Below are 22738 nucleotides of genomic sequence, written 5' to 3'. Positions count from 1 at the left end.
TGAAACGAGCACTTCTAGCTTTGATTTACTGCGGCCTCCAACCTTTGCAGAGAAATTGGTGGTCTTTAAACTTGTCCATGTTGCTCAGCCCTGGCACTGTTCCCGAATTGCAGGCTGCACTCTCATTGTACAGATAAGTTTTCAAGAGGTGTTAAAAGTTATTTGAGGCACTCTTCCTCCTTCTATTGAACTATGGTGGCCATGTTAGGTATCCTAAACATTTTTTAAAAATAAATTTATTCCAGTACTAATTTTTGTAACATTGTTTTCCATCCTTGAGGTTTATTAAGTACATTTCAGAACCTAGGGTTTAATTTTTAGTTCAGAGGCTGACTCTGAAACCGCTGCTCAGCAATAGCTTAAACACTGCTGTGTTATCAGCACTATTTTGGTCACAAGTCCAAAATATAGCACCATAAAACTGTGAATAAAATTAACTCTATTCCAGCCCAAACCACTGTGTTCTGTGAACAAAAATGCTTCTTTCTTCATTAATAATATACTCTTTTCCTTTTGGAACACACATCTATTTTCATGTCTTCTGTTTTAAAGTCTATATTTAAAAGCTGATTCTGCGTGTTGTGACTTTCAGGATTACTTTTTATTTCTTGTTTCAACATTTTTTCCTTTCAATTAAGTATTACTTCTTTAGTATTCTCATGAATATTTCAATGCCTTTCGGGACATTTGCTAATGTGAACATAGAAGTCTTCAAAAGGTGTCCAAGCACATAAATGTCTCACTTTTCCTGTCTTCTAGTAGTTCTGTGTGTGCAGCTGTCAACCTTCACACTGCTGACCTGTTCCACTTTGATCGTGACATGGATTCTGTCGGAGTGACAATATTTAGTCCTGCACATAATTAGTTTAAATTTTTCTGGGCAAACAATGAGTTCTTCAAGATGACAAAAAGATTTAGACCTTAAAAAGAGGAGCTTTAGGAACATAAAAACAAGGAAAAAAGGAATCATGACAGTGAAATTATAATATTATTGAGAAGCATTTAAAGTCATGTTTCTAACAAAATTACTTTTCTGAATTTGAGAACAGAAATAAATTCAGTATGATGGAAACATAAAGAAAAATTAAGTAACATAAACAATCTTTCCAATAATTATTTTCAGTTCAAAATTCAGTAGTGTGCATTGTTGAACCTCACTACCAGAAGCCGTTCATAAAAAGCTGTAGCAAAGCAAATTCTCTGCTTGTGGCAGTTCGGCAAAAGCTTCTCAAATTCAATGGCTCTGGACCTGTTTACATGGCTACATCTGTCCATTACAAAGTATTTGCAGTAAGACTGATGCAGTATGTCTATCCTGGATAGTGTGACACAAACTTTAGCTCTGGGATTTAACACGAGCACACAGCACCAACACTGATGACCAGTTTTTAGCACTGCTCCAGCAAGTGCTGTGTTATACTTATTTTCTTTTTGCTTTTCTTATTAAATACATTGATGAGCAGGCTTATCCTTCAGCTGTCTTCTTTAGAAGCAGAGGGACAAGTGCTTTGATTATTTTACTTATTGCAAAAACTTAAGAGATCATTGCAAATGTAGTTTGAGTAAGTGTTCATTGGTCTTTGTTGTGCAGCTTTTGCTTATCTCTGGCTGTTAAAAGCCTTATATCTGTTCCAACAAGCAGTTCTAGAAGCTTCTTACTTTGCATTTTTTTTAATTGTAGTTTTTAACTTGCTTAGTTACTGAAGTTTTGCTTTTTTTCTTCTTCTTCTTTTTTGAGATAAATGAAATAATCTCTTTTAATTATGCATCCAGATGTTTAACTTTGAACTGGAACAAAAATGCATTGCAATATTTCTTTATGCTCAGAGCTGAGGTCCCTGTGCAAGGTTTGCCCATCTCCAGGCAGGTCAGGGCACAGCAATTAGTGCTGCCCAATGAGGGTCACCTGTGGCATAAGGCACACCTGGCAGCAGAGAGCTGCACCCCCAGCAGAAGGTCAGAGGAAAGGCTCTTTAAAACAGGCAACTGCTTAGAAAGTGTAGGTGGGGAGAGATTCAACAAAGTATAACAAAATGTCTTTTTTGGGGGGTGTTATAGCTGTTTAGAATATTGATATAATTTTCTTAAAAAAAAAAAAAAAAAAAGTGATCATGATGAGTGTAAGAAGACTGATGCTAGCTTTAATGATCTAGAAGTGCCTGGGAGAGGAAGACTTGTGTTTTCTACATGGTAAGGTAGCTCTTATATATTTTTTAATAAGTACTTCATTTGTGTCTAGTATTGGTGAAGTGGTTGTGTTCATTTCCGTGTTTCACTGTTGCTATAGCACGTGAGAAATAAGAGCAGTTTTTCACTCTATTAGCTACAAGAAGTGGAAATAAAAGCAAGGTCCCTGAATAGGAACTGCCTGATTCTGACTCGCTTTCCAAAATGTTCTGTTACAGACTTGATTTTATACTTTATAAATCATGTAGTTGATTTATGAATCAATTGCATTGGTTAGAAAATTGCTGGATAATATATATTTTGTGCATGACTAGGAGTTAATTATCTGGCCAATAAATTACTGTCTTGATTTATATTCACTTGTATATCTTAAAAATAAAAAAATTACATGTTGTAGGTGCTAAAAATCTATGGTTTATAATTCAGCATATGATAAATGGGGGCACATAAAAAGATGAAAACATTGCATGTAAGTCAATCTCTGTCATCGTGTATTTGTTCAGTACTATGCAGAAATGAAAGGCAGTTACTAATTCAGTGAAAATGTTATGCTGAAGATAGAACAAAAAAGGTGGCTTTTGTAAGCAGATTAACGGTACGTTTTTCAATGTTCAGTGGACTGGCTGGGGCAGCCATAGTCTATTGTAACTAATTTGCCAGTCTTACTGGCTCTCGTTTGCCCAAACTTTTTCTGTAGTTATCCTGGATCTGCATTAACTTGTAGGATTTGTCTCCATTCTTTTTGTGATAATGTTCATACCTTGCAATGCCCTATTAACGCCATCATGCTTCTTTCTCTTTCTTCTCAACTTGTTCCAACTGCGTTCTTTTCCACTAAAGAACACTTTACAAGTCTCTCCCAAATAAGAGATTTTGTATTAAAATACTTAATGTTCTTGTGCCCAGGACTCTGGCAGCAGCACATGGCTTCCCAAGTCCCTGGTGCATGCTTAGCTCCATTACACTCAATAGATTCAAATGTCTACATGTAAACTGTAACTGTCACTAGGAAACTTGAGGACATATTGGTTAGTGCCACGGTGATGTAGCAGCAGCACAGTACTGATAAGAAGAAAAGAAATCCTTACGAAAAGGGTTGGAATATGAAACATCTCACCAGTCAGGACATGAATAGCCTATCATGGAGTTTCTGTAGAAGGCACCTGAACTTCATCTAGCCTTAGCCATGCAGTTTCAGGCACAGGTGAGGAAGCTGAGGGTAATTAGAATTACTTTCATCTGAAAAGTTGCCACACTTCTGAATTAGAGTAGTTGTTTGTGCTTGTAGCTTGTACTAAATTGGAAGAGTACATGTGAGTTTAAGGAGCTTTGACTGTGCAAACTTCATTTTGACTTTAAGTATTTCATTTGATAATTATATTCATAAGACAATAATTTATTGGAATTGATAGAAACTAATTTAAAGCATTTACTGATTGTTGTTACAGCTTGTAATTAATATTCAAAATTTTTGAGGGTTTTAAGCTAGTTATCTGTACTCAGTGGTGAAGGATGTTGGGTACCATATCCGCAGATGTTGATATAACCCAGTTTTACTTACAGACTGGTCATTCGCTAAAAGTGCTATTACATGCAGAGTTAGCCGAGGTGAATATCTTTGAATAGATCCTGAATTATAGGTAGCTGAAGTCAGTGAGAAGAGTCCAATACTGGAGAGACAAGCATTGAAGGCATGTCTGAATATGCCAACTGTAAGTAACATTTTTTTTCTTAAATGTCTTTTTTAGCTTATTCTCATGGTGGTACCCAACTAAAAATATCAATCTCCTGGATGAAGCCCACAATTCCTGTATGAACTCCGCAGAAAAAAAAAAACCTGCTCTTGAAGAACAGGTATGTAAAGACATCAAAATCAACTTTTTATAGAAGCTGTGACTGGCTAAATATTGGAAAAACTCAGAAAATGTTCTGAGTCAAGTATAAAACTTACAGAATTGGATTGGAAATGACATTATTTTTATGCTGAAATTGCATATCTGATGCTATATGCAGTATTCTGTAATGTTATCTTCAGCACACTTTCAGGGATATGATGAACTGCAGTAGTTTATTTCAAAATAGTGCTTCAGTGAAGAAGGTAGCATCAATATATCTCATTGGAAAAGCTAGTTAATTTTAGTGTTAATAGGAAGTACAATTGGTCTCTTAAGATTCTAATTGCATATGGAATCCCAGAAAAAAGTTTTATACGAGTTAGTGTTAGGAAATGTATGTTTTATTCTATTCCAGAGGGTCTTCACAATGATTTTGACAGATACAAATATACTTGTTCATGAGTATCAAGATGGATTTCACTTCAAACACGCTTCCAATTACCAATAGCCTTTTAAATAATACAGAATAGCCTCTATGCTAGGGCTTCTATATAATACTGACATCCAATGTATTTCTCCCTACTATGTTAATGAAATACTGTTTGTGAGGACTCTTATGAGGTGAGTGAATTCTGTAGACATAATTTGAAGCAGCTGTGTGTAACATCATACTGAGGCACATTTTAGGCTTTTTGGGTGATTTCTAAGTGGGCAAGTGTCCACAGTTCAGTATTTGCAGTAAATAAAAATGAGGAAAGTCTCATGGAAAGAAGAAGTAATTTCTCTTCCTCTGCAGTAACGTTCAATAACATTCCTCTGCAACATCATGTCCTTGCGTTGCATAACAAGGAAATGTGATCCATTCCTTCCAAAATACGGCTTGCAGGGAATTGCAGTTAACTTTTGTTTAAGTTAAACTTTGCTTGTAATGATAAACTATTACATGCTCTGTTGGTTTAGAAAATGGCATTTTACTTGGAGATGAGTTACTTTTAGAATTATTTTAAAAATTGTATACTTGTACATCCAAATCAATTTCTGATTAGAATAATCCCATGCTTTTGGAATGAAGCTGCCTTGTATAAACATGTTTAGTCCTGATTGAATTTTATTTTCCCATTTAACAAATACTGTTCAATCATGGTGTTCTATCACTTAATTAACATGTCTTTAACTTGGATTGTGTACATGTCAATCAAATTCAAAGGAAAAATACAGCAAAGAATCTGCCTGGCAAACAAAATACTTAAATGAAGTGAAAGTAAATTGAAAAATGAAGCATTTTTATCAACAGTAGACAGGAGCTCTTCTTATCGTTCTTTTTCCTGTGTGTTTCAGTTGAGCGTTTTAAGAAGTCGTGTTTGTCATTTCTTAAATATTATAGGAGCTTTTTAATACTTGATTGTTCCATCAGTCTTTCTGATATTATGTGCATAATTCAATGTCCTCTGCTCTCTCTGATTTCTGTAATAGTAGGCCTGTAGTACTCTGTGTATTGGAAAGTGAGGTAATTCTGAATATCCAGGGATGAGATTTCTTCTTTAATGTTATTATATGATATAATTGTATTAACTTGTTTATGCATCATGGATGGGAAGAGAATTGTCCCAGAAACCTTTTCCCATCAATCCTGATAAATTGCTTAGAGTTTTCAAGTTTTCATCAGACTCTTCTAAATCTTATTTTGCATTTTGCATCTCAGTTAAATTTACTATTTCATCTAATTAATTTTTTCTGCTCTTCTCCTGTCCATACATTAAGGGTGTATTGACAATACAAATATTGTATTGTCCCAGAGACAAAACCAGAATCAATCAAGAAATAAGTCCTTATATGGATGAATTTAAATCCTTTTTTAATACACTGATGTGAATTAATAAATAAGCAATTGGATCATGGCAATCTTTTTGTTTAGATACTTTTTTAGAAACAATTTTTAGAAACTTTTACTCCACAAATAGTTTAGTAGAAGTAAGCAAAACATATTGATGAGAAGGACTTACAAAGCAAGATAAATACAACTAGCTGCAAAATTAATTTTCACTTTAAATTATTTGAATGCCTTTGAAAATTGCTTCACTGCGTTATCATGTGGCTAAGTTAAAGGAAACATCTCAATATAGCAATACAAAACTGTCTCATTTTATTTTTCATAAATACAATGCTGTATTTTAATTTGAAAATTTTGCAGAGGAATCTGTTATTTATCTCTATCAGACTTGCTTACTGCCAGTGTATAGTATTTGTTCATTTATTTTAACTCTTGCATGTTTATTATGAATAACATGAACTGAAGAGACACCAGGAGATCTGAGGAAATGATTATAATACCTCAGAGTGTGAATGAAGTTGTTGAATGACTGACATTCTCAGTTGTGGTGACCTCTTTTCCTTCAATAACACTGTTATGTTTGCAAAACTGCAGTAGAGACATTACAGAGTAAATTAGAATATTTCATAAAATGCTGCACACAGCTTTTATAATGTCATTGGCAAAAACCTATTCCATTTATGCTGCATTCAGTTTAATATCCCATGTCGTCTTAGCAAAGCGTTATACCAGAAAATGCCCTAAAATAAATTAAGATTATGAACTAACTAGATAGAACTTCAAGAAGCAAATGTATGGAGAGCACTCACTATTCAAAAGTCTTTCACAGGGAGACTGCACAAACTTTGCCCTCTCCAGACGGGTGAAATGTATTACATGCCTAGAAAAATCAGAAGTTTGAACTGAACTGCAGTATGTGGTGAAGCTTGGCTAATTAAACTCTTGCTTGGGGCTGATGCTGCCCCATCCGTGAGCTAGACTATTGTCCTACTATTGCAGCTTTCCTGTTGAGTGGTAGCTCTCAGGCTCTCTCTGCATTGTGCATGGAAGGCGTAGACACTGCTGTAGTGTCACCATATGCACAAACTTGTTCTGTGTGGACTTTACATGTGTGTTATGTTTTAAGAAGAATTCAGGTTCAGGATTGTTCTTAACTATATCTCACCTTAACTGTACCTCTCTTAGGCTGGATTGCCTGCTACTCTGAACACTTCTGTTTTATTACTGCAATGTTAGGACCTTTGATTATTCTTTATACACAAAATGGTCAGAATAGGTCTGCAATGAAAATACAATAATCAGTGTTTCGAGTATTTGAATTACTGTACTGTTTGATTTTTGGTATTTAGAAATTCCAACCAGAACTTAGAACAGTTTATGTTATGGAGCCCAAGCTGGAGCCCAAACAATCACACACAAAAGAAGGGGAATATTGCTGTATGTTGGAAAGTCAATTTCTACAGTATTTGGTTTATAGGGGTGTCAAGCATAAGTGGTCTGTTGTAGACTGCCAAACTGGAGCAAATGAAATGGATTGTCTTCCTAAAGGAAGAGCCCATGAAATTTAAATAGGTGATTAGCTAAGGTCTGGATCAGTTGGGAATAGTGTTTGAGATGCTGCTGCTTCTATGAAGATGCCTTTTGTTCTTTATAACTGCATTGAAGCCATTTGGGTGTACAAAGTGTCAAAAATCAGGGGACTTCGTGCTTTCACCAGTTTCAGTCAACTCTGTTATTTCTTTCTTTGCAGTTTGTTAACTGGCAAAGCCTGCTAATTCTTAATATTACAAAAATTCACTTGTAGTTCTTTTGAGCGACTAAGTGTTCTAAAGAAGGGGAGAACTGGAAAGCTCACAAAGACTTTTTCTTGGAAAATAAAATTAGACATTGGGTGTTATGAGAGAAAAGGCTGAAGTTAGGTGTCTGAGAATACATGCAATTTAGTTCTAGGCTGAAGGTGCTTCAGTCACATAAAGAGCCAAGATTTAAACAGACTGCTGTGATGAGGGCTGGCATTTTATTAGAATGCTGTTTGACGTTGTGAATTTAAGCTGTGATATTGAAAATGAGCAGGGATACTTGACTGAAGTATCTCACTCTCAAATATGGTATTCTTGGATCTATGTTGTATCAAAATAATACTTCTGCAACAAAAGAGTATCGGTTGAGCATGAATATAGATTGAATCCAAATATCTTAAGATGAGGGATTTTTCTTTTGAATTGGTGAAGAAACATTTTGAGAAAAATAACTCATTACCACGTATCAATTCATGGCTTTTCCAATAACCAGAAATTAAAAATCATAATGACTTATGTAAGTGAATGAGAGCTAAAATGTTCCATCATCATAGAACAGCATGAGAGCACAACAGTAAGTGCTTTAGCCCTTCTGTTCTTACAGTAGCAGATAATATTAATGAAGTCATATTGAATTCAAGAAAATATCTTCAGTGTTTCTATAGTTCTTCATGTTAATATTCAGCAACTCTGCCTCTCAAGTAACGTAATGATTGGAACAGAAACCTAGGAAAATTATTTACTTCTCTGTGTTTCCCAATTTACTTGAAAATTCACTGGATTGTCACTTCAGAACTGCAAGAATGGGGATGCTTGATGATAATGGCATTTTACTCCCTATTTGTGTTTTTATTCTGTAGTATCTTTCATAACATTCAGGGGTTTAATATATTCTATCAGAGTCAATGCACTACTTTTCTCTGCTGCTGCACCTACCTTTGAGAATTACATTCTAAATAACACCTAATGCTAATTAGATAGATGACTGATATGAGCTTTCAGAGTCTTTCAGCAAAATAATTAAGTATATCACAGGCTTACTTCAGTGAAACTGGAAAAAGATAAAATTGAATGTGTACTTAGAACCTGATAAACAACAATCTAGCCATTATTAGGGAAAATGAAATTGCTGTTGGGATATGAGGAATTGTATTTGCCCTTCTGATGCAGCCTAGAACTGAAGTTCTGTTAGTGTAACAAATGCATTAGATCCTCAGTGTATACATTTTGGGAACATATTCATTTAAAAAGAATGTGATGTGAACGTGTACAGCAAATACACATGACGTACTTATAACACTAAGGATGAAGCAGTAAAAAACAAATCAGATTAATAATTTGCACATTATAAAGTTCTGGACCTGTTATATATTTTGAGCACTTCTACTTAGCACAACACCATTTTGGCAGAGCTAGTCACACTTGAAAACAAGATGGCCTCGGTCATAAAAGCAAAATTCCTGCATTGTCAGGGTATTCCACTGGGGCTGATATTACCTGCTTTTCTTACTGTGCTAAATAGACCTATATTGCATCTGGATTCATATTCAAAGATGAAACTATATTTAAGAAATGGTAGCTGAGATAAGATTTGTCCCACTCAATTACGTATAACAGAACAAATACGGATGTTGTTTGGCTTGAATTTAGGAAGTGTAATAGTACTTATGACTCTTGGTGGCAAGACAGATAATGCAGCAAAGAAGAGATGATGTTCTTCCCGTTTATGCACTTATGAGAGTAAAAGGTTTAGAAGGTTCTAGCAGGTCCAGAAGATAAAGCCATAAAAAGCTGTGCTAATGAACACATAAGAATCCCTTAAGTCTCTACCACCTGCTTTCAAACCTGCAATCTAAAATTGAAAAAGTCTAGGCAGTCCAGCACAGTTTGATCTTGTTGTGCTTGCCTGGTACATTGTGAGGCCACTATCAAGCAAGAATAACTTTTCATAATATTTTAATATTTTAACACTTCCAAATGCCAATATGAAGTAGATGCATTACTATTTTTGTAAAATGCAAAAAATAAAATAAAATAAAAAAATAAAAAAAAAATCATAGCTCTTATTTCATAGAATTGAAGAATAACCTGAGCTAGAAGGACCCTGTGAGGATGACCAGGTCCAACTCCTAGCTCCACACAGGACCTCTCACAAATCAGACCATATGTCTGAGAGCATTGCCCAGACACTGCTTGAACTCCAGAAGATCAGTGCTATGACTGTTGCCCTGAGAAGCCTGTTCCAGTGCTTGACCACCCTCTCAATGAAGAACCTTTTTCTGATATCCAGCCTGAATCTTCCCTGTTGTAGCTCCAAGCTGTTCCCTCGGGTTCTGTTGCTGTCACCAGAAAGAGGAGGTCAGTGCCTGCTTCTTTGTACCTCCCTCATGAGGAAGCTGTAGGCTGCTGTGAAGTATCCTCACAGTCTCCCCTTCTTTAGACTGAACAAACCAAGAGGCACTTTGGCTATTCCTTAGCCGTCTTCCCCTCTACACTCTTCACCATCTTTATAACCCTCCTTTTGACGCTCAGTAATAGTTTTATGTTCTTTTTGTACAGTGGCATTCATAACCGCACAGTTCTTGTGAAGACATTAGGGAGAACAGGCCCTAAAATGGAACCCTGGAGAACTCTGCTGTGATTGGCTGCCAGCCTGATGTAACTTCAGTTTGATAACCCTCTGGGCACAACCCACCAACCAATTGCTCACCCATCACATTATGACTTTGCCCAGAGCAGTATTCTGAGAAACAATAGTAAAAGATAACATCAACTGCCTTCTCTTGGTCAACTAGATGAGTGACTTTGTCTTAATAGGAAATTAATTTAGTTAAGCAGGAACTTCCACTCATGAACTCATGTTGGCTGTGTCCAATGGTCACATTGTTTCTCATGTGGTTTTTCAGTAACTCCCAGCATAATTTTCTCCATAATTTTACCAGGCACTGAAGTGAGAACTGGTGATCCTGAAATGAATAGGGTCTTCTTTCTTACCCTTCTTGAAAATTGGAACGTTTGCCAGTTCACTCAACTGTGACTTCTCCAGATTCTCAAAATCTGGGAAAAAAAAAACTGAAAAAAAAAATTAATAAAAAAATATTTAATATTATTCATGATAGTTGGTTATTACATCTATAACCAGCACTTCCAGATTATGAAGTATCAGAACTTAATATGATGACCTTATGACCACAACATGATAAGAACAAAAGATTGAATCTATGTGAAAGCTTTTTCATATTCTCATTGATATGTTTTTCTTGGCAATTAGCATTTATTCCAACATACTTTTGAAAAGAAATTATATTTACACATCATAGTTGTGTGAACACTGATGTTTTTATCTTCTTTCTTTGTCAGTCCTGCAAAAATAGTGTAATTGACTTGCTTCAGTTGTATCGAATGATTTAAGGTAGTAAACTGTGTTATTTCTTTGTTATATCAAAATTAATACAGGGTCCCTGATATTCCAGAATATGAATCAAGTCTCATTATGTATTGTAGGGATTTCGTCATTTCTCTTCAAAACCCGAAATCTTTATCCATAGTGCTGCTATCAGTTCTTGCCCTCTGAAAATGAGATGAAAATGGTAACAGAATAAAAGGGAATAGAATAAAGAATATTAGAGTGCAAAAGAAAAGTGATTCGATGAATAGAGGGTAAGAAAATATTCATTGTATGTCAGTAAATCTCACATTTATTGGCTTTTGTGCGAAGAAGTCACAAAATAACTTCTCAAGAATGTATAAATCCACTGCTGAAAAGTAACAGATTTCAATCAGCTTCTTTCTAACCTGGGTTACAATTATTTAAAGCACTTGTTGGTTTCTCTAGACAACCAAATAGTATGCGAAAGCCATCAGAAGTAGTTTGCTGATCTCAGTTACTGCAATGAGTGTCACTGAAGATCACTACTCCTTCCCTAAAGGGAACAGAAGGAAGGGTTCAGACACAACCCGGACCCAGGAACATGAATCATGAACCCATGGCAATGCAGAAGCAGTGTTTGTACAGTGCAGAACCTGGACTGAGTCTGTGTCATATGTTCTGCTTTGAGAGACAGGGCTTTTTCAGAGTCTGAGATGGAGAGAGCTGTCTGGAGAGCTAAAGAGATCCTGCACTGCAGTCATTTCATGTAACTGTTCCTGTTAGTATCTCTGTGGAATCAGAACTCTCCTGTTTTATGGAGGTGCTTTCTTCGGATGATGTAGTTAATGAATTTTTCACAGTATCGGGTTAGTCATATTGATCGGGAAGGAAAGGAGAAGGTTTGTTGGGAAGGAAAAATCTCTCCTTTAAAATAGCTGATTCTTAGTGCACTGTATAAAAACAGGGCCTCCTTCAGAGAGTCTTTCTAGAGATGCAGATTCCAAGTACAAAATCTGCGCTTTCAGAAAGCTGTACTTAATTCATTTGCAAATATATTTTTTGTATCCTAGATGGGTCCAAGCCTAACACTGTGTATAGACTTGAATTAATAATTGCTGTATTTTGGGGAATATCGCTTCATGAGTCTGTGGGAGATGACTTCATTAGCAGTGTTTATATTCTTATTTTCTGTGTGCTACTGCTCATCACATTAAACCTCAGCCAGCCAGCTCTGTAAAACCAGGAATAGCCATAAGAAGGATAAATGGAGCTGTATTAACAGTAGAGATAAAATGACACGATTGCATTTTCTTATTTTATGTAGAAAATAGTTTTGAGCTTTAGGCACTCACTTCTGGCTTTGTAATGGAAATGGGCATTGCATTATCCCTTCCTATTATTTTTGGATGACGTTTTGTAAACGTTTTACCCATTGGTAGTCCCTTTGTTCAAGAGGGGACAGGAATGGAGTACATAGGGTTTTAGGTCATGATATGCATATGAAAACCTGTGTGCTGAAACTGTAACAACTTTCATGTGTGACCTGCAATCCTACGAAATAAGAAATACTTTATTTTCCAGCTCTGTTTTACAGGCAAAATGAGAACAATTCTATTGGTAATAGTATTACATCAGCAACTGAATACAAGATGTAAAAGAAGATGATTTAGTTATAAGTTTGCAAAAAAAAAACTTGTTAATCCTGATGGATAGCAATCCTGTTCGAAAAAGGGGACATAAATCAAGCTTTTAAGACCCATTCTTAGCCAGTCTTCTGAAGAATGAGAAAGGGGTACAGAGTTGGAAGTTTATTAGCTGCACCTGTAAGCTTGGTATTTCAACACATAGAAAGTAGTTACTTTTTGTTGGTACAAAAATGTTTATTAGAAGGACACACCCTAGATGTTAGTGGTGGAAATAGTCATGGACTTTTTCTTTCATTTTAATTGTATTATTCATATTAACTGTATTATGGGCTCCCTTGGAGAAGGACTTTTTAAAAATATTTATTGATTTATTTTTCTTATTTGTTGCTATTTCAGTACTGTGCTGAGGAAAAATTCAGATTTAAATATCCATATCTAGTACCTGAATTGCCAGCTATTGTTTTCTTGCTTGTTTGAACACTTACATTCTGCTTCACTTGTTTAATAAGTTATCTTTTATTATCACAACCCATCAGCAACTTGACACTTTTCAGCAATTATAAGTACTTGTCATTCTCTCCAAGCGCGTTCCACTTTCCAGCACCAGTGTTTTTCTCTGATGGCTTTGATTTTCTCTTCATCTGCAGCCATTTGTGGTGTGTTGTCAGAAGTAAGTCCAGTCAAACAGGCAAATCCAAGTTTTACTGGCAGAGCCTCAGTAAGTCTGAACAGTGAACAATGTTGTGCAATAGCTATGTGCCTATTACTAATTTTTAGTTAAAATACTGGGTCCTGAATTCTATCTTCATGATCTTAGAGCATTATTATACCCACTCACATGTCATTATCTTCTAATGAACAAATGTCAAGTTAACAACTGCAGAGAGATTGTAAGAGGTAGAAGGAATAGTTATGTTCCTCTGTCACCTTGGGAACAGGGAACTGATAATTACAGTTAACCAAAGGCATTGTCCATTCCTCTGTAATGATGACCTATTATCAATAGTCCATGTCTTTATCAAACTGAGATTGGACTACTGTAATTTTCTTTCCCAGGTATAAGTGGTTAAAGGCACTCGGATCTAATGCACATTGCTGATGTCAAGGATAGTAGTAAAGAGCTTGCTCCTCATTTTTAGGTTTTTTTTTGTGTGTGTGTGTTTCTAATGTAAGTATTGCACAGATTTTTTTTTTTGCAATTATATCCCTGCAGATAACATTGTTAAATAAGTGTGCATTTAACAATATGAACAGTGTCACATGATTCTTCAAGGTGTTTCATTACCCACTGAAGTGTATACCTTCTGATACAGCAGGAGAGTGTTTCTTTGGATGTTTTGAAGATAAATTCACTCTCTCCATTTGGCTGTTTTGTTTTGTTCTGATGACCGCTAGCTCTCTGAAGCAACTTGTCGTGCTTACCTGCATCACCTGTTTACCGGTGGCAGTGGAAAATGGGCTGCTGTTTTGCTGAGTTCATACAGTTCAAAAATACATAATGTTGCTTTTCAGTTCATTTTTCATGCAGCGTGGTAAATACACTGCTTACCAACCAATGCTTCATTTTCTACTGAAGATTGCTTTAGATGAAAATGTGTCAAGTGTTTCTGAGATACTGCTCTTTGAAACTTGAATTGATAACGTAGGATCTAGAATTGGTGTGGAAAATAAAAATTCATTCTATTCTTTATTATACATTTTTTTCCCCACAGAAATTTCCTGTGTCCATGTTTCTTCGAAGAGAAATTCTGTAGGGCTTTGTCAAGATAATTGTAGTTCTTTGTAAAGAAGCTTCGCCCACAGTTTCCTCTACATCCTTTGAGAGAGGCTTTTCAGTCTTTTTGTTATTAATGTAGAAAGCAGTTCTTTTTTTTAAATCTGTTTTTCCAGTTCAGCAAATCAGTACACTGAACATGCTAACCTCTCACCAGTTTTACACATTAAGTCTTAATGTCTGTACCCAGCTGTTGTGCCACTCACAGTTATACCTGTGAGGGCAGGTGGGGTTGATAGCTTGATAGCCAGCACAATGCAATTAGGATTGTATCCTAGAAGGTAATTTTGTTTGTTATCTGCTTCTGATTTTACTGAGGACAGCAAAGCCTGTCTCTGACAGCTTAATACTGGATAAAGGAGTCTGTTACTCCTCAACTAATAAGAAGCTGAACCTGATTTTCAGAACAGCTGAGCTCTTGCAGTTCAGGTAATTTATGTCTGAGGCATTCAGTGTATCTGAGACGCTTAGTGCATTCTGAGGAATTAGTAGTCAGCTTTTTAACATTGCTTTGAGGAGATCTTTGAAAGTTAGACTAGTTAGATAGGAGCTGAACAGTCAGATCAGTGGTCTTGGTGCAAGCATCAGAACAGCTGGTGGAATGACTCCTGATTTTTGGGGCTGGCCCTCTCAAAGCAGCATCTGATTATTAGAAGAGAAATGAGATAATCTAAAATTATTTGGTCTGGGTGGTGTAACTGGGCAGCGAAGGTGCTTAAGTAGCACAGAGCACAGCAGGTATAAAATTGGATAACATTGTAATTTAAACATATTTTACTTTAGTCTCAGTATAACATTCCAACTGTTCTTCAAAAGATATATTGGTCTCACAGGAGCAACAGAATATTTACCAGAGAATAAACATTCTGAAATTCTAGGCAAAAGATTATTCTATTTTTCACTAGTTTGCATCTGGAGGGAAAAATCCTCAACTGTATGGTTATTTACCTGAGCATTATTCGGGTTAGTGGCTGTAACGTCAGAAAAGTGGTCAGCCATCCCATTGATTTAAAAGGCCTTGGTATCTCTATAGCAAATTAATAGTGGAAAAGTGTCCTTAGGGAAAATGTAAATCCTTATCAAGACCACTTGCAGTCATACTGTGCTGATTACTTGATGGTGAAGTCTAATTCTAGAAAACAAAGTCCTGTTGAAGCAAAAGATTTGCTGGCTCCTTGCAGTCTGGATCCCAACAGAGCCTCTGACCAGTTAACAGCATAAATCAGGAGAAGCTTACATTAGTCTTTTTGCCAATTAATACAGTGGAGTTGAGTGCCTACTGTTTGCAGTCTTTCTGTGGTTTGAGTAATGTGTTTTAATGTGTTACAAGGTGGTATAAAGAGGGTATATACAATCTCTCTTGTGCCAGTTCCCCACTCACCAGCTGAGCTGGCTCCAGTGTTTCATATCCCGAGGGGCAGTTGGAAGCCAGCTTTTAACTGTTCCTTCTCTAAGCTTATTTCTACTTTCATGGATCTTGCTTCCTATTGCTTACTTGTTCCTGCTGTCATTAAACTTTGCTAAGCAAATACATATTTTAAGTGATTCTGCCTTTGTGCTTTTTTCTTTGCCTTCCACAGTTTCAACCTTTGTGGGTTTTTTTTTTTCATTCTCTCCCTATTTTCATCTCACATATCCTGTGAAGTCTCTCATTTTCCTTTCCTCCTATCTCTCTTCCGCTCCACCCTCTCTCTCTCCTCATCCTCCTGTGTAATATAAAAGAAATTTTCATTTTCAATCATTCTTTTGATCTTTGTTGTTCATCTCATTTCTGTCAGACCTTTTCTTTGTTTTTTATCTCTCTTGTACTCCTGACCTCTCTCTCTCCCCCCCCTCTGCTGTGCAATGATGTACATTTATTTAAAATACAGATGAAAGTGTATTTAAAGTTATGTTTATTTGCATCCTTTTCACTTACCTCTTTCATACTGAAAGCATGACCCAACATCAGTTGTATTTATTGTGTCCTTAACAGTGAAACAGATTTTTAGTCTAGTAAAGAAGATTTCTTTGCTAGCAAGTTTGACATCTTTTTTCTTTCCACAAAACTCATATAAGGAGCTGGATCTCAAGGACTGTTAGATTGCTACATGGAAGTAAACATGAAGAGAATTCAACCACCATCACTTTTATTTGTGTTCAGGATAACTCTCAAAGTTGCGTTAGGTGAGGTATAATCTCTTAACAGAAAAGAAGTTTCAGTTAACATTAAATATTGTTTTGAATTATTCACAGAATCATAAAATGGTTTGGGTTGGAAGGATTCCTCAAGATCATCTAGTTCCAGCCCCCCTGCTATTGTCTGGGACACCTCTCACTGACCAGGTTGCTCAAGGTTGCTCACAGCCCCATCCAGCCTGCCCTTGAATGCTTCCAGTGAAGGGGCGTCCACAACTTTGTGGAGCAGTTTCAGTGTTTCACCACCCTCACAGTAACGAATTTCTTCCTAATATCTAGTCTGTCTACCCTCTTCCCTTACCCTCTTTAAAGCCATTTCCCCTCATCCTGTTGTTACATGCTCTTATAAAAAGTCCCTCCCCAGCTTTCCTGTAGACTCCTTCAGGTATTGGAAGACCGCTACAAGGTCCCCCTGGAGCCTTCTCTTCTGCCGCGGATAGTGTCCTAATTAGATTGTTCTCGAGTGGGGAAACACGACAGTACTCAAAATGAGTGATCAAGCTTCACTTTATTGTTGCACACATAGTGTTTATATATGTTTCCAATACACATGTATTCGCTTACTATTGGTGCACAACGTTGGCTGCTAGGTGGACTGCTCAGTCTTAATCAATGCTCAGTCAGCATTCATCCCTGTGCTGCTAAGCTAGTTTCTTTGTCAACCCCCCCACATCCACAGAGCACAGCTGCAGATGTGGGCCTGCTGTTCACATGCTGCCCCAAGGATGTTGTGACTCCTAACTCCTAGTATTTTCTCATGACTATGCACTCTGTGCTGCTGCACCAGCTATGCTCGTACACATTCTCATGCTCTTGCAGCCATTCCCCAACACTCTTCTCTAGGATAAATAGCCCTAGCTCTCTCAGCCTGTCCCAAGGGAGGTTCTCCAGCCCTCTAATCATCTTTGTGGTCCTCCTCTGGACCTGCTCCAACAGCCCAATGTTCTTTTTGTGTTGGGGGCCCCGGAACTGGATGGTACTCCAGTGGGGCCTCATGAGAGTAGACAGAGGGCCAGAATCACCTCCCTTGACCTGCTTGTCAAAATTCTCTTGATGCGCCCCAGGCTGTGATTGGCCTTCTGGGCTGCAAGCACACATTGCTGGCTTATGTTGAATCTTTCATTGATTGACACCCCCAAGTCCTTCTCCTCAGGGCTGCTCTCAAGCCATTTTCTGCCCAACCTGTATCTGTGCTTGGGATTGCCCTCATCCAGTTGCAGGACCTTGCACTTGGACTTGTTGAACTTGTTGAGGTTGGCATAAGCTCACCTCGCAAGTCTGTTCAGATCCTTTTGCATAGCATCCTTTCTTTCTAGCCAGTGAACTGTGCCACTCAGCTTGGTGTTAGTGGAACAAAGTTAAGAGAATCTTTCAAAGATCAATGATATAGTTAATAATATACTTCCAAAGGTAAAATAATTTATTCAATCAGAAAAAAAGGCAAAGCTGATACTAGGAATATTAAAAAAAAAATGCAGTTATAATTTTTTTTTTACATAATAAGGATTTTAATATATCTTTTTTTTCCTTAAGTCACAAAACATAGATCTATACTCTTCAATTTGTTTTATTTTCTCAAATAGATGTAATTAGACAATAGTTATGCCTCTTGTTTTTTCTCCTTTTGAATTACAACAAAGTATCTCTCCTATCCTATTAATGTAAATTCCACTGCTCTGAAAAATAATATCAGTTAATACTATGAACGGATTCAATTTTGAGTCATCTGAAATTAGGAAAGTACCTAAGTCTGAAAAGAGACAAAGTTACGACACTTGCTGATGTCATTTAGGTATTTCGAAGTAGATGATGGCACCATTGAACTATTGTAGCAAAAATGGGTTAGACATGTTTCACATACCATTGTTATTAGGAGTTTTGCCACATGTAGAGATTCACCTGGTCCAAATCTCTGCAGGGATTAAGGATCAGTATTTCAGCATGGGGTTCCTATTGTGAAAGAATAGTGATCACATACACGTATTGTATATAATAGTAATATATACACGTAGAAATCTAATTTAAAACTTTTGTTTGATTTAACAAGTTGGCCGTTGTTTTCTCTTGTACTTTCTGTTTAGATGGACTGAGGCAAAGGAACCTAAATAGGCATGGCAGCAAATGAAATTACAGCATACTGAAAAGGTCAAAGCAGTGCTGCTCACAGTGATAATTTACAAAATACATGAGGCATTCAATTTCAAATACATCACTTTTCTGACAGAAATTGCAAAGAGCACAGAAAATGACAAGTAATGAATCTGTAACTTTTGGAATGAAACTGAGTATAAGTTTAGACTTAGCAAGTCCAAAATTAAAAAAAAAATGCACATATTCAGCAGCTGCACTTGGGTTATAGGGAGGATTAGTTCCCTAGAGCAGATCCATGCATTTGTCCATCCTTCAGCACTAATAGATTTTCCCCCATGTCGTAGTGACATATTTGGGTAACCACAGAATGTGTGTGCAGCAAGGGTATTTCAAAATTGGTGGAAGTTGCTACAGAAACATAAATAGCATTCACACTGAAACTTGATAAGTCAAGGGGAAAAGTGCTAAATTATTTATTGTTATACAAAGAAGAAGCTGAGCTCTAGAGCCAGAGCTCATAGACAGAGGCAGATCTCCTAGACAACGCTGACTGATCCTTTCAGTGGGTCGCCTATCCCAAGTAATCTTTAGTATTCATGCTATTTCCCTTTGCAGCTCATCCTTCCATGACTGGTGAAAATGTATGAGGTGGAAAGTGTTGTTTCCTTTTGGGGATACTTAACTGCTACAAACAGGAAACGATAAGGTCAGGGAAATACCATGAGCCAAATCCTTATAGTGAGTGGAAGAGACAAGAAGCAGTGCTGAGTTATTCTGTCACAAGCCATTATGCTTTTATGGTACTTAGCACCTCCTGAGGCAGTGAACTAAAAGCTATTGGCCAGTAGGGATTGCTAACTTTTAAAATGTGTAGTGAGAGCTATGTGCAAGGAGAACTTTCCTTTCAGCATTGTCCAATGCAGAAGAACAGAGTGTTTCAAGCAGTAATAATTGCCAACCTCTTGTGAAATGGTACCATCAAAGAAAAACACTTTTCCAGGTCATTTCATTTCCTAACAAAAACTTCCTGTTTATCTGTTCTGTAATAAAACTTCAAGACTGGTAGGAAACCAGACACTTTCTGGGTTAATGATAGTCTCTAAACCAGATGTGTGCATTTATAGCTTTTATATCCTGGTGACTTGCGCCTGAATCTCTTTTGTGTTTTGCTGTTTGAGTTCTGCCTCCAAAAAATGTTTGAGTCACAGATAAATGGCATAACTTTCAAAAGTGCATCATGTATAGACTGTATAGTAATCCACCTTGGCTTTGTTCTGCTTTTTTTTTTTTTTTTTTTTTTACTGTTGAAAGTGGTCTGTAGAGATGTCATTTACATGAAGTCTACTTTTGTTTTTGTTGGAAAGCTTCCTGGTCCTTTCTCCAATTACTCAATCACAGAGCATGAATTAGTACTGTATCAAACTGAGCACAAAAGGATCACAACCTAGAATTGTAAAATTTATTTCCTGCATCTATTGTTACTAAAAGTAATGATAATATGTAGATAATGTTGTGTCATCCTCACTGTTTACTTTGAAATTATATATTACTGTCCTCACAGTTGAGGCATCGAAATTTGAAAAGGTTATTCAGATGGTTATTTTACATAAAAATAACTTCAGCTTATCATTTTAAAGAATAAAAGGAATAAAAGGTTGGAATCAATAACTGTAGGTTAACTGTGGTTATTAGCATTTAAAGTAACTTTTCCTAACAAAGGTTAAGACAGTACAGAATGCTGTTGCAGACTTTTCTAAAGAGGAAATGATAAGGAGCTGTGTTTTTATGGTGCTTGAAAACAGATGGAAGTCTCATGGCTGGATATTCTCATAAGTAGAAAAGTCAGTGGGGTTTTCTATTACTGCACCTAAAGAATTCTGGAACTGAAATATTGCACAGTGATTCTGGAAAAAGAATACACTTATCTCTGAGACATTACCTTTCTCATTGTCATGAAAAATGAATAGATCAGCATGTCTACTGTCTGCTTCATCTTACCATCACAGAATTGCATTGCCATGAGTATAAATACAACCTCTGAAACAGTTGAATTTACTGTATCAGAAGGAGCAGTGAATGACTTTAACGGCTTGTCTTAGCCTGTCTTTCTGCCCTGCTGGCAGGAAAACCTATACCCAAAACACCCTCCCAAATGGTGTTTGTCTAACCATTTTACAAAAATCTGTAGCAATGGAGATGTAGCAATCAAGTTCAGTGCTTAAACTAAAAGGCTTTTCTGGTATCTATCTCCATAAACTCATTACGTGTGGTCCCTTCACTATGGATAAAAGACAACCAGTTATTTCCTGTGTTCTTGCAACAGCTTTCACAAATACGAGAACTTTTACCTCCCTCTCTGGTAAACATGTATGTTATTAATACCTGTTCACACCCATTTTTCACAATACATTTTTGAGATTTACTATTGTTTTTTTTTTTCTTTTCTAAAATAAGAATACCTATTTAATGCCGTGAAGGTAATTTAATTTTACAGAGGTGAGGTTTTCCTATTTGATGCAGCATTGCATAATGGGCAGTGCGTGGAATAATTTTAAGAAGAGAATTCAGAAATTCTCTGAGGTAGATATATTTCTAGTGGAGGCTCATTTGTTCAGATAGGAAACAATATAATGTACAACACACTTATCCAGTGTGTCAGCAGGGACACTAAAGATAGAGTTCCAGTTTCACTCAGCGTAATAATCAGTTTTCCATCCATCATTCATGCTATCTAATGAGTTGATGCTAAAGGACTTGGCTTCTTTAGGCTAGCAAATGGAATTGAAAGAGAAAATTACTTCACTCTGTAAATTTGTCTGGAAATCAACACTAGTCAAGAAGATCTGTTGAAGCTAACGTATAAATATATATAAACATTCTGAGAATATACTGAGGCTGGAAAACAGAACTTCCTTTTATAATCATCAGACAAATGAAGTTCTGCAACAGCCTTTTACTTAGGAGCAAAAAATGTAACTAATTTTTAAGAGGAGTTTGACTAATTTATGAAAGAATTTACACAATAGAATTATTTGTGACAATAGAGAGATTTATGGTAAAGCAGTCCCTTTCATATCTTCTCTTCTAGTGTAAATACCTTGTTAAAAATTTCTTCAGCTCTCATGTGGCTGGGGAAGAAAATGATTTCTCTCATTTGCTCTTTTTGTTGTTCTTCATTTGTTTTCTCTGTGACATTTAAAATCTAATCAAGATTTTTAAAAATAATCCTTAAAAAAATAATCTTGATAGTTCTATAATTTTCTCAACTGGTCAAAGCTTTCACTTGCATCAGAGGAGATTGTGCTGAAAGTTTCTGGATGCACTTCTACTTCCTCTATAATAGAACTTCATGCCCTGCTGCGAATGAATTCTCACTGTAAGTGAACATTAGAAACTGGCTTTGAGTGGATGAAAAGAATGTCACATGGCTCAGTAATGTTAAGTAGGATCCACATTGTTAAAGCCTTTAAGTTGGGAAATTTACTCCAACAAAATGGATTTGCTGTTTTATTTTGAGGCCAAATTTTTCAATAGCCACTCAGAATTAAGATGAATATCAGTATGTTCTTTTTTCCATTATGGGAGCATATACGGCTCAGAAAACTTGGACTTCAGATTGTACTGTAGTCTTGGAAATGCAGAAAGTAGAGAAAGGAAGATAGGAAAGATATACTGAGTTTTGAAGAAAATAAAAAGTGGAAGCAAGTTTCTTCTCTGTTCACTTCATTTATGCCCATGCACGTTAACAGGCTCAGAGACTACAGTATTTGTTCATGATTGCCATGTGCATATAGAGTAGCTGAAATGGATATTCGAGTTATTCTTATGTCCAAGAGAGGATTTGTTTCTTGTTGTGTTTAGTACTAACTTTGTAATAACTGTCTGACCAGTTGTCTTTCTCCTCTTTTTAATCTTTGTCGTTTAGGGCACACTGAAATTGTTATAAACTTTTAGGTATCCTTTCAGCTGTGATCATTCAAGGTCTACAGCCAATAACGAGATGTTAACAATCATTAGAGCTGATTGT

The 22738-nt window shown here is 36.4% G+C and overlaps 1 protein-coding gene across 1 annotated transcript in view; it reads left to right on the top strand.

Moving 5' to 3' along the window:
• The window catches only part of LOC146543612 (uncharacterized), a 234386-nt gene that overhangs the window by 43861 nt on the left and 167787 nt on the right, over positions 1-22738 (top strand). Inside the window, exon 3 of the mRNA XM_085233263.1 lies at positions 3936-4041. Within this exon, the coding sequence (XP_085089389.1) occupies positions 4000-4041 (42 nt within the window). The 5' untranslated portion in view covers positions 3936-3999. The remainder of the gene's footprint in view (positions 1-3935; positions 4042-22738) is intronic.

Source organism: Meleagris gallopavo, chromosome 11 (genome assembly GCF_905368555.1).
Source record: "Meleagris gallopavo chromosome 11, MGAL_WU_HG_1.1, whole genome shotgun sequence".
NCBI lineage: Eukaryota > Metazoa > Chordata > Aves > Galliformes > Phasianidae > Meleagris > Meleagris gallopavo.
The sequence above is the reverse complement of the archived record's forward strand: the minus strand, read 5'-3'. Positions and strand labels throughout refer to the sequence as shown.